General features: G+C 35.8%; 1 protein-coding gene across 2 annotated transcripts in view; it reads right to left on the reverse strand.

Annotated features, from left to right (window-relative positions):
• Positions 1-13,490, reverse strand: part of LOC118269301 (beta-3 adrenergic receptor) — a 117,991-nt gene that overhangs the window by 19,270 nt on the left and 85,231 nt on the right. For both annotated transcript variants that reach the window (XM_035584342.2, XM_035584341.2), the window contains exon 2: positions 12,864-13,141. In XM_035584342.2, coding sequence (XP_035440235.1) covers positions 12,864-13,001 — 138 coding nt within the window. In that variant the 5' untranslated portion in view covers positions 13,002-13,141. The remainder of the gene's footprint in view (positions 1-12,863; positions 13,142-13,490) is intronic.

The following is a 13,490-nucleotide window of genomic DNA, read 5'->3' on the forward strand; positions in this document are numbered from 1 at the left end:
TGTTGTTCGGCAGAAGGGTAAAAGCTTCGCAAAATAATATAAGAGCATTTGATTCCAGAAGTATCTTGATTTTTACAATCTGTTAGGTACGTTATTGCAAGAAGTTTTGTGGATTTAGGCCACACTATCTTGAAAAAGTGTTATATCGGACACTACCCTTTCTTGTGTCAATAATACGACGAAGATCCTGTCCCACAATATCAAATTGTAGGCTAGATTATATTACTTACAAGTTTTTTTAAACTTTTAGTCCTGATAACAAAGCCACATAAACAAGAAATACAAGTACTTATAAACATAAAACTTACTCTAAAAATACAAGTATCGCATTATCTTTGTATCCTCCATTTTACAGCAGTTTTAAACTCTTTTTACTTTATTTCTATACAACCTGTACTGCTTAGACTAAGATACCGTCCTACCTTCGTTGTCGCGAAGCACTTAAAACTTTTTAAAGTTTGTAAAACGTGAGCTAAGAGTTACCTACATTGTTACCGTCCATGTACAAAACTGAGGCCGTCCGCGCGATTAGAGTTCCGTGAGATGTTGCTACTTTTTATATAGGTGCTTAGGTATTTATGTGCTTTAAAAGAAGTGCTTCTATAAAAGGTATTTTTAGAACGTAAAACGGGTGGGAGAGCCATGCTTCGGCACAAATGGACTGGATCAAGCGGAGCGATACAGAAAACCGATGAAAAACAACGCTTGCGTTGTGTTTCGTTGTGTGAGTGAGGTTACCGGAGGCCCAATTAGCCCCCTTTCCAATCTTTCAAATCCCTGCTTCCCCAACGACCTTTAAATTCCTAATCCCCGAAAGGCCCGCAACGCACTTATAACGCCTCTAGTGTTCCGGGTGCCCATGGGCGGCGGCGATTGCTTACCATCCGTCTGCTCGTTTATCGGTTTATACCATAAAAAAGTAGCTTATGGTGAGGAGGAAAAGATAATGTCCAATCCTGTAAGGAACAGTTCTTAGTGCGATCTAAAAGTCACATCAAAAACATGCTAAAGTAAGGTACGGCTTTGTTTATAAAGTAACGTCTGCCCAGTAAGAGCGGACTTGTTGCTTTGATTTCAAGGCACCTTGGGATAAAGATAGGATAACTTTATATAAGTTTTGGTGTAGACCATGTCTTATTTAGTTTTTACTCGTGTTTTACTTATCTATAATATTATTAGGACCCTTACCTTAACCTTATTAGAACCTTATTAGTGTGTAGTTTGCCTTAGCAAAACGAGTAAGTTACTCATATCTTAGATGCTATCAGAATTCTCATTCATGCAGATTCCTTGGAATATTCCAAGAAAAATAATTATATGATACCTACTTTATAATTCAGACACAACTGTTGTTATTTTTGTCAACAAATTAGATTACAATGAAAGATTCTAGTGACTCAACAATTGATTAGATTACGCCCACAAGTAATTTATCTTAGAACTTAGCTAAGACAAACTCAATTTAAAGTGAAATCTCAATTTTAATCTCAAGGGCTCTTGTTCCAGGGTTGATTTTAAAACGATCAATTAGATTAGGTACATAAATGTTTTAGGACCATCATCACTCGAAAAGATAAAAAAGTTAAAAGATTATAAAGTTATTTGGTAAGAAATAAAGGACCCTTAATAGGAGTTTACTATACGTTTAAAGTAAACAAAACTGATTAGCCGGCTCGAATAAAACACCCAATCAGAGCGCCGCCGCTGCCGTAAAGGGCACTCGTACTAAGGGTATAGAATGGTGTCAATTGGCTACCAATCCAGACTCCGTGCTACTATTGAGAAATTTTCGAAAACCCGAACAAAGCCTAGTAATACTTTGCCCAACCCGGGATTCGAACCATTATATGGCAGCCGTACTTGCAACGACTCGATCAACGGGGTAGTTATTACGATAACATAAAATAAGGCAATAACTTTAAATACACCTTTGTTAGTGAAATATGCAGGTACAACCGTGTATTAAAAAGTTGTAACTAGTGCAAACTAGTGTACACTAATTTTCCCAACATAATGTGTGTGTTGAGAGCGAATATAATGGCTTTAGTAATTCCAACTCTTGTTTATATTGCCTTCGTAATGGCTTTTTATTTTATACTCCTAGCTATTGTGTAGAGAAAAATATTCAACTTTTAATTTTATTTAGTTTTTAGTTTTTACTTGCGATTCGCACATTTTTGTTTCCCTTCCCTTTATATTCAGATGTGTATGTTAACTGAGGGACCACACTAGGAATTCCCGAAATGAAAATTCTAGGATTTATTTAGTAGTAAACTTAAAACAATTGTAGAACGAATCTGGGAATTTGTAAGCTTGCAGTGCTTTCAAATATTTTCGTTAAACTATACTAAACATCTATCACAAGTTTTAGAAGCACTAAAACTTTAAGCAGAACATTTTATACGAAGTAAGCGGCTAAAGTAAAAACCTACGGAACCGAGAGAATTCTCCCCATAATCCCTCAGCCTCAAGGTTGGTACAAGTGGCGGCCGAGTGGCTAGATCCAGCAGGTAAGAAGCGCTCAGATGTAGATACGGCACGGCGCACTTATCACCAGGTGCCTCCTTCAAATAATCCGGCTATCGCTTCGAACATCTATGTAATAGATAGTGTTGCTTTTCAAAAGAGGTGATGCTGAATGCGATATTGTGAATTAGGTTTTTTGCAACATATTAAATTTTTTGTATTTTAGATGAGTGTAAGTCATGCCAAAGTTCGATTTTCGAGTCGGAGGAGTGTTATTGGTTTCTTTTTTAACCTTGATAAAACCAAAACCAAAAATAGTGACAGTTATAAGATTTTAGGCTTATTCCTATTATACGGAACCCATAAAGTAGTAGTCTGTCTTATTTAATTCTATTTATAATTTCTATAAAGCGAAGTGTTTTTATTTGTTGTTTTTGAAAATTAATAATTAAAATAATACTGTTACAGCTAGTTTTAATGAATAACAATTTAAAGTTTCAGTTTCAGTGAATTTTATAAATATTTTTATTCGACAAGCGTTCTCGATAAAATATTTTCGAATAAAGTTATAAGAAACTGTTTAAAATATTCTCTTTGCAATACTTTTATGGATTAAAGTATTTTCATATTTTTTCAAGTATTGAAATGCACTCAATATTTTATGGCATGCCTTTTATATTTATAAATTTTTACAGCATGTTGAGTTATTTTGGTCCAAATGGTCCTTCAAGAAGGGAGTAAATAGGTGTCTTAAGGCCCCAAGTGTTGCAAGCGTTGATAGGCCACAGTAACTACTTACCATCAGGTGGACCGTGTGCTTTCTTGCCACCATCGTGGTATAAAAAAAACCTACTAAAAAAACATTATTCCGCTCTACACTTTTCCAATATTCAGTATAAAAAATCTCATTAAGTTCCAAGCTACCCCTACCTACAACATGCACATTGCATTTGAGTCTCCGTATCTACCATACCTACGTACATATACATACGTGGGCACGGAATGAACGGGCATTGATTACTTTCTATCTTTGACCATCACCAGACTGAAATGTAGAACCAAATTAAAACGAATTCTCGTTATTACCAGTCCAGTCTATCTACTGGTTTCATTGATTTTTTTAGAACGTTTCTATTGAAATATGTACGCTAAATAAAGGCCATAATTAAAATAAAATAGGTATATTAAGTAACAAAATTATTGTAATGACGCAAGTCTTAATTTTAAACTATTCGATCATGAACAAAATGCTAATTACCACGTAAGTGCTACGCATGCTAAGCATCGCCTACGCGGTCGCTACGCACCGCCTACGCAAGCTACGTCGTAGACTCCAAGCTGTCTACGACTAGGCTCACTAATTGCGTATTATAAGTACGTAGGTATCATAGAGTAGAATACTCATAGCTTATTACAACTGTCTCGAACCAAAAGACAGCTAGATTAATTCCTGAAACGAAAGTGAATGAAACCTTTCAAAGTATTCGAAAATAAATTAAAATCCAAGTGAATTCGGCTTCCTAAAGTACTTCTGGATATTTTGTCAAACTAATTTAACTTTAGAGCTATTAGATATTCTTTTAATTAGGAGACTTGCGAACAGTCAGGAATATGAATTTTATTGGCCTTTTTGTTAGCTTTCTTGTCACGGTAGTAATTATAATGTAGATTGTAGACCAGCCCGCTTTGCTACATCGCTGTAAATTCTATGAAAATACTTCGTGTCGGTAGATGCCAGGAATTCTTCTGAGATAATGAATGGTGAATAGCAAAGAATATTTCACTACCTTGAATCTGCGCTGAAGAATGTTTTGCAAGAGAGAATAAAGTGAAGAAAATTAATTTGTGTAATAAATAAATAATATTTTCCTTTGTACTGTCTACGTTTTGTTCGTTACAAAAAGAGCAGTGACCAGAGCAGCGTAGTCATTAGAAGAGACTTATTAGAAAATGTAGAATTAAAAGCACCTCATGGGATAAATATCCCAAGAGTAGTACCTAACCCTTTGCAACCGGGACTAAAAAGAGGTCCTGGAAAACAAAAAGATAAACTCACAATAGATCGACTTTTGAGAATTTCGTAAAGTCGAAACTCACAATAATTTTAACTTAGTTGGAAAGATAAGCCTTCGGTTACTTGGGTACGAGGCACATGTTACCAATTCTTGGTAAAACCCAAATGATACATCTGTTATATTTATTAAAAAGTCATATGTAGTATTTTGGTATCGCACGAGTTCGAGAAGACTATTCTATATTCCACAAACCCAACCCCGCGTCATTACTTAGACCACATTTATTCAAGCGTAAAATACGTAAAAATATTTTAGAGATCTAAAAAGACTGGTGATTACTGAAGCGTGAAAGTTTCAGTGGAACGATGCAGTCACATAAATTTTATTATACACTCGCTTCAGCGGCATTTTCGTTGAAACTACTCCAAAAATGTTCGCGTGAAATTACACGAAACACATTACCATTCACCTTGCACCTTGTTTTACATTGTGGAAATAATTTATGCCCTGAACTTTGTACAGAAATCGAATAATTATAATTTAATATTTCCTCTGTTTATAAATATTGATTAAATATTTCAGTAGAGTTGGTATTATATCGCTGTAAATCAATGAAATAGTCGCTGTAAATCAATGAAATAGTCATATCATATTACTGAATCAGTGAACAGAGACATCAGCTTAAAATGAATTATTACTTTTAGGACTTGTTTCACAATGTCTGGATTGTCTCTATGTATGTATCCGATGGTGAAACCGGCGTTTAGTATTTAATTCATCTGATAACTTAGTTCAAGACATTTGTCACCTCTTCTAGTCTTCAGGCGGTGGGTGTTCTAGTCATCACGTGGTAAGTGTTAACACCCACTTACTGCTCATTTGACGGAGACCGCTGAACTTCAACCTTTTAAACTACAATCTTCAACCTGCTAGTCATGCGTGGCAAACCTTATAATGTAGGAACGCCCATATGCTGACATTGGACTGTCCCAGGCTGTTGACAATTATTAATGAACTTATGGAAAGCTCCGAGACTTACTAGTGAAAATTTTTAGATAAATATCCCTCAATAATACTTTTCAGTCTCGAGGATTGAAGAAATCATCATATTAGTTACCTTAATGACCATTCGTCGTAATTATTACAAACTTATTATTGGAATAATAAAAGTAAAGGTCAAACGTGAGGTTAAATAAAAGAAATACGATCTCTTCATGTTTTGTTTAGTGACCTTTATGTGGATCATATTATTACTAGTTTGGAAATAAATATTCTTTATTGTTTATTCTACTTTATCACAGAAAGAACAGACTTATAAACAAGTATGTAAAAATCATAATAGTCACAAATACCTAATCACAAGCATTTAAAAAGTATTTTCTATTTATTCTAAGCTTCTGCCTATTTCTCGTACAAATTTTTCTACTAGCTTTTTTTCTATAGTTTGGGATGGTCGTAAACCATTTCCAGTTTCATTCCTGCATGCCAGAATTTCACACGAAGCAATTTTTCGAGTGACCTCTCAATAAAACAAAGGAACAAACTAGGAAATCCCAAAAATATAGAGACATAGTTCTACCTCTACAAATTGCACAAGCTTAGCCACAGAATATCCAAACGAGCGTCACATTTGTGTGTTTGTGACCAGTTAGGCAAGTGAGATGCCCGAATTAGTGCAGTCTATGTCTGCATCCGAATCAATACGCGAATACGAAGCTTTTTGTGGACCAAATTGAATTAGAGATGAGCCTGGAACCCCGTATAATACGGCGCAGCTATTGTTATCATTCTCTGTGTTCAATATTTTAACGTACCTACCCGTACGAAGTTAGTAAAGTGTGCGGAAAGTGAATTTTGAGATATATAATGCGTGTTTCATCTACACAAAATCATTCCTTCAAGTTTAACATTCAATTTACGACAGAACAGGCAGCGTTTCCAACGCACCTATCTCATAAAGCATCTATTTGTCGCCCGCATCGTAAAACTCAGCGACTTTGACGAACAAAACCCATTCTCCTGTATTACCACATTCATCAAACCGGGCTCAAGATGTGCGCCAAAGCAGAAGCTTTAATTAATACCAAGAAATTAATTAAAACTTACATAGATCGCCTCCATGCACAGTCGTGTACGAGATAATTCGAATAAAATTAGCTAAAGCGGTTTCCTGGCCTGCATTACGTAGATTTCCCTGTAGCGTGTGTAGGAGTTCCTCAGGGTATTTTGCTTGCGACATACTTTGAAGGAGACTTGGAAATGCTATTACGAAATGACGGGAGTTATTTTTAAAATGGCGCATGCGGTGAGTCTTTTTCTGACTTGCATTAATGTGGTAGCGCAAATGAATGGATGTGATAATCATCTATAAGCAACTTTAGTTTTGTTACTATTTATTATATTTTTAATAATGTTTGATCTATCATCATATAGTTATAAAGTGTCAAGATACCGTAATAGATACACTGGTTATATGCGATAACATTGTAAGTTTATTTTTAATTTATTATTTCTTTCGAATAAAGCACGCAACCTTATCAATATTAAGGATATTATTTTTATGCACTTACTTCTTCCATTCTTAACCGAATTCTACTAAATACCTAGTATAACCTACCAGGAACACAATGTATGTATTCACGTATTAAAAACAGAACAAAGACGTACTAAAACTAAAGTACCGAGTAGTCTAGTATCGTTAAGAGATCGTCTCGTGTGTCGTGGATGTCGGGGAAGCTAAATGGATGACATTCGACACAGAGACTTTCATTGCAGAATTCCTCTGTTCTCTATGTAGCTTGTGTGTTGTGTGTGTGTGTATTGTTGGCTACGTCTCTAATTAATCAAAGCAAATTCCGCTTAATTTAATCATGTTTAGTTGTTTGTCGTTGCAATAATATTAACATTAATCAGTATACTTAATTACGAGTAGTACTATTTCTAGAAATTACTCATACTTCACTAAATTAAATAAAAAGTCTAAATAAAAACTATAATATATTCCTATAATTATTTAAAAACAAATCAAAGAATTGCAGACATACGTAAATACCATTTTATATTTCAAAATATGAAGCTTTCAGTTTATAAATCAAGACCACAACAAAATTGCTTTCTTAAAAACCTTTCAGTATTCATCTCCCACAGTTGTTATTTTGTCAATTGTCGATATCGAAGCGAGTCAAGTGGCAAAGTAAAGTACTTTTGCTGCTTCACAATAATTGCTTAGAATTTAAATTGATGCAAACAACCGCAAATTGTTGACAGTGACACAAAATTCAACTAGAATTGTATTTACACGTTCTATTTCTAGTTAGTAAAGGGCCTACTTAATCAGTATAAATGAGACTTCATTAACGAAAGTAATAGTTTAGAAATTAATTTGATCAAATAGAACAATTAAGAAAATCAAGTTGTGGGGTGATGGCAAAGTAAGTTTGTCATCATCTTTACTTTTCTAGAGGATGTCTTGTGAGGATCAACCGACTAGGACGATACATCATCACAGACAGAGATCATCAGCACTCTCTGATAAACCTGAATCTTTCCAAATGTGATCTCCAATCCACATGCTAACCGCAGCGATTATAGGTAAGCGTCCACAGACCCATCGTACGTATCTCACGCATTTCGCATGACGTCATCAGTACACATCGCATGCAAGTATTGCCGATGATGCGGTCCGTACAATGCGGATCAGTGGACGCAGTTGTATGAGTTTCTATACAAGACAAACTACAATCCGTTGCGTGCGATATCTACGATGCGGGCTTGTGAATGCTTACCTTATTTTATTTTTATTTTATTTTAAACTTCATCACAAATACAGTGAATGGCGGACTTAATGCCTTAAGGCATTCTCTAACAGTCAACCATAGGGTAGTGCAGAGAAATGAAGCGGATTGATGCTAAGTCATAACACAAGCACAAAAGAATAAATATATGAATACAATATATCTTATACATACATAATATATATATGAAGATACATATTATATACTTACCTATATACATATATACACATAAACATATACATATAATACATATAATACAATATATATCCACTGTTAAACGACTACATATATAACATAAATAGTGAAAATAGTGATATGGAGAAATAAGTATCCTCAATTGTTTTGATTCTGCCAATCCTTAGTTATATGCTCGCGGACTTTAAATTTGAAGGAACTGCGACTCTTTGCCACTCTGATCTCCTTGGGGAGCGCATTCCACAGAAGAACAGCTTGAATGAAAAAGAAGAGTGAAGGAAGTCAGTGCGATGAGAGACACACTGAAGGTGTCGATTTTGAGATGAACGAAGAAATTTAGTGTGGTTGGCGCAAGAATATTGGAAGTAAGAAGTAAGGTAATAATTAGGTGAAGAAGGAGAGTCAAGGTAAGAGAATAAAGTGGTTAATGCCCTCTGTTGCCTGCGCAAGCTAGTAGGCAGCCACTTTAGTTGCACTCTATATGCAGAAACATGATCGTATTTACGTAAGTTGAAAACGAATCGAATGCAGTTATTTAGAAGTCGGTCCAGTTTGTTGAGCAGATCTGCATTCAGGTCGTAGTAACAAACATCAGCGTAATCAATAATGGGGAAAATTAAGCTCTGCACCAGCTGTGCCCTTACGGAGGATGGAAGGAAATTCTTCAAACGATACAGCACCCTCAATGACCCAGTAACTTTCTGGCAAACACTAGCAACCTGTGCACGCCAGCTCAATGTGCTATCAATAATTAAGCCCAAGTCCTTGACGTCCTGACTGAATGGGATAGTCACACCATTATAGGAGATGGGAGGCAGTGTCGCACCGTCAATCGATCTGAGGCTCCAAGAGCTACCTATAATTATGGCTTGGCACTTGTTTGGATTGACAGCTATACCGAACCTGTAAGATCAACTTCGAACAGCTGCCAAGTCACCATTCAACTATATTGTATTTACACGTTCTATTTCTAGTTAGTAAAGAGCCTACTTAATCAGTGTAAATGAGACTTCATTACCGAAAGTAATAGTTTAGCAATAAAATAGAACTAAATTAAGAAAATCTCAATTTTATTTTAAGCAATATGGGGCGATAGCTGCGTATGTTTGTTACCATCTTTACTTTTCTAGATGATGTCATAGGAGCCGACTAGAACGATACACCATCACAGACCGAGATTTCCTTTCCAACTGCGATCTTCAATCCACATGCTAACCGTGGCGATTATAGGTAAGCGTCCACAGACCTATCGTACGTATCGCACGCATTAAGTATGACGTCATCAGTACGCATCACATGTGGGACTTGCTGATGATGCGGTCCGTATAATGCGGATCAGTGGACGCAGTTGTATGAGTTTCTATACAAGACAAACTACAATCTGTTGCGAGCGATGCGTACGATGCGTTTGGACGCTTACCTTATGGTAAGTCCCATTATGTAGAGAAGGGTCATAGGCAATCAAGCAACTGTCACGAACTGTCACAATACTATTTAACATTGTCCAAAATGAAAACACGACTTAAAATATTAAAAATATTCAGGTCAACCTCCTAAGTCGTGAAGCTAAAGAAAAGTTAAACGGTCAATTGCCGGCAATTACCTAAAAAACAATAACCGTGGCCATTAGCTACAATACTCGAATACTAAAATACTTACTTCTAAAACGCAGTTATTTTTACTCGACCCCATTCTTGAGGTTATTTTTCTAAGTACTTGAAAGTCAAGTGTAAATGAACTTTCAGACATTTACTTATACATATTTTTGCTGCGATTTTCAATATAAAGTCATCATTCAATTTCTTAAGCCGATCGTTCACCTAACCGACTGGTACCTACACAGACAGTGCAAGTTTGCATTCTGTGGGTATCGACACCGAACACACTGCAGAACTAATATTTATATTATGATCCATCTCTATCAATGAATAGTTGTTCTAAGTGTGAGCTTAATATGTTTGAATAGAAGAAAACGTTGCTCCACACTAAAATTCCCGACCCAGGCCCGTAACAACAATTTGTGGATCTCACAAAGAGTTGCTCCGTGTGGTAATCGAACCCGCTACACATTACACAGTAGCCAGTTGTCCAACCACCACGATTACCATGGAGTAGATGTATGAATAATGTATGTATAAGGGTATTTTAAGTCAATATTGAGTATTTTAAGTTTTTTTTCTTTATTTTGAATAAAGAAGACAGTTAAACAGCTAAAAACTTAAAAGAAAGGGACCAACTTTTAAGAACGGTGTAACATTACACACATTAACATTATGGTATACCATTCTTAAATTCTCCAAAATCTGTACTACACACTAAATAAAATCCCATAATAACATTCTCTGAACACCCAAAAATAGGATCATATTTCTCCACTGACTGGTAATAATTAATCGACCAACAAGTTAATCTTAACTTTCATTAATAATCAATTTACACTAAGAACTATTGAACAGAGTATCTCAAACTACTGACTGAGATTAAATTAACTAACTTTGCTGACTACAAACAAAGCTGACATAAAGTGTTAAGTTAACCGCTATTCTAGGTTCTCTAGTAACTAGTTATTGCGTGAAAGTCTAGACTTGCGTAATATAAATAAGACCTTAATTTAATCCGACTTGCAACACTCTTGATTCGTGGTTATTTTGTTAAAGTTTTCACATTTTCTACTGCGTTTAGTGTAGCGCTGTTCGTTGCAGATAAGTGTACGATGTTTTAAGTAGATTTTGAAGTAAGAATTGAATTGGTAAAATGGCAAGTTTTGTTAAAGTTTGCTTTGATATTCACTTTTAAATATTTTAGTATAGTAACTGTACAACCCGGTATGATATTGTAATGCTCGCATTGTATTGTATTCAACAGAATAATGTAGTGAAAAGTCACTACATTATTCTGCATAAGGTAGTGAATAATGTAGTATCCGTATGATGTAGTGAATAATCTGAATAATGTAGTAAAATTTCTGATCTGTTGAATACAAGTCATACAACGCTGATATAAACTACACACACTTTGGCAAGTTCGTATTATAATTTATAATTAAAAATAAAATCTTTTACTGTCACAAAGATTAACAACGACTAACAAACGATTAGAAAGACATCGCAAGCCATAACTCTAGTTTACAAATGTGACTGCAGTATCGACAATCCTGATTGATGACGTGTAAGTTATGTAGATTCATGTGTGCACGTCAGTGGTATGCAAATTACAGCAAATGCCTGTAGCAGATTGCTTGCAACTGTGATCGAAGGCTCACTAATGGTAACCACTATAAAGTTTGATTGGCAATCAGTGTTGTACGTTCCAGTGATTTAAGTTTCGTGTCTTTAAGATGTTTGTTATTATTATAGATTTATTAGTATCTTCTATTAGTGATTTTGCTCCTGGTACCAGGGTAAAAAGATTCCTCGTCGTGGAAAAACGATGAGGATTGTCAAACTCTTTCTGACGAAAAACTGCCCTTTGTTTTTATTTTAAGGGGGGAAATCTTTTCATCCAATGAGTTTCCAACCTATGGCGAGGAAGGAGGAGGAGGAGGAGGAGAAGACTCTGACTGACTAAAAACCACTCCGTTCCTACTCTTGCTTTTTGAGCCGGAGCCCCGGTGAACCGCTAGACTGTCCGCAGCAAACTACCCTAGCATCCTATGACACACATAGACACGACGTGCGACAACCACGTTCACTAGCAAAGAATCTAAAGGACTTGTTTAATATTCAGAGTGCTACAGTACAGTAACACTAAAAGTTAACACTCAAACTTCACACCTAACACCCTTACCTAACGGATAACAATTTATAAATAACTTAAAGATTGACGTCCTATTACATGGTAACATCCATGTCCATTTCTATTCATGATATCCTTCTGTTTCCAAATGTAATTGTATTGTAATTACTTGCCACATAGTTCCACGGCCTTCAGTAACAATGGTGATGTAAAATTCATGTGGGGAATAATGATACGATGTACTGCGGAACATTAGTTTTGTGTTCGTTCCTTTTGTAGTGGGTAATCACATTGTGTGATGAGATTTTTGTTTGTTGTCGTAATGAGACTTGATTGTGATTATGAGGTTGAACTTGGATTTGTATTTATGATAATTGGGGTGTTCTTTGTGTTTCTCTGTTAGGTTAGGTTGTTCAAGTTTAGATATATGAACGAATTGTTATATCTACGGATAGGGGTGGAGTTTTTATAAATTGTATTAATTGAAGATTTCATTGTCAAATTACTAGAAATATACGTGATTAGAGTAATTAAAAAATGACATTTTGACTGCTTTCGGACTTGAACAATCATTTAATCCTTGTCGATAAGTTGAATTGATTTAAAATTAATTTTACCATTTTACGCAGACTTTAGAGTAATAAATGTATGTAGTTACCTGTTTAGTAATAACTATGATGAACAATATGTAGGCGTTGAGCAGCAGTCCAATGGCGGAGATGACGGTGACGGCAACGCTAAGCGCGAGCGTCACTGCCGCCTCCTCGGCCCGCGCTTCCGTCCCGTTCACCTCCATGGGGTTTGGGTCTCTCTGTCTCACTCTCACTTCACCCTAACCGTTCCATGCTGGGCCGTCAAACTTGCGTTGCTCCATTCTCTTTGATGACGTCACCTTACTGCAGCTGCCGCGTTCCATAGCATCTCACTCGGTATGATCTGGAAAGAGAGAAAAAAACAATTGAATACAGTAGCAGCGCGACAATCGCCGCGTCGTGTGTCGCGGAATGCTGCTCATGAATATGAGCCTCTAGCATGGCTTGAAACTAATCGAGTTCCTCGTCAAACAGTTACGTGAATAAGCCGATAACATAATAATTAATTTAGTATGGCTCACGAAAGTTATAATAAAACAATTGAATACACAAGAAAAGGTAAAAGACAAAGAATAAAACCATTGCATAATTCGTACTTTATTCTCAAACCGAAAATTTCCTTCAAGGGGGAAGACCTATCCAAGAAGACCCTCGACACGTTCTCATAACTTCGGTCAACATTAAAAATATAG

The sequence above is a fragment of the Spodoptera frugiperda genome, chromosome 2, assembly GCF_023101765.2.
Source record: "Spodoptera frugiperda isolate SF20-4 chromosome 2, AGI-APGP_CSIRO_Sfru_2.0, whole genome shotgun sequence".
NCBI classification, from domain to species: Eukaryota; Metazoa; Arthropoda; class Insecta; order Lepidoptera; family Noctuidae; genus Spodoptera; species Spodoptera frugiperda.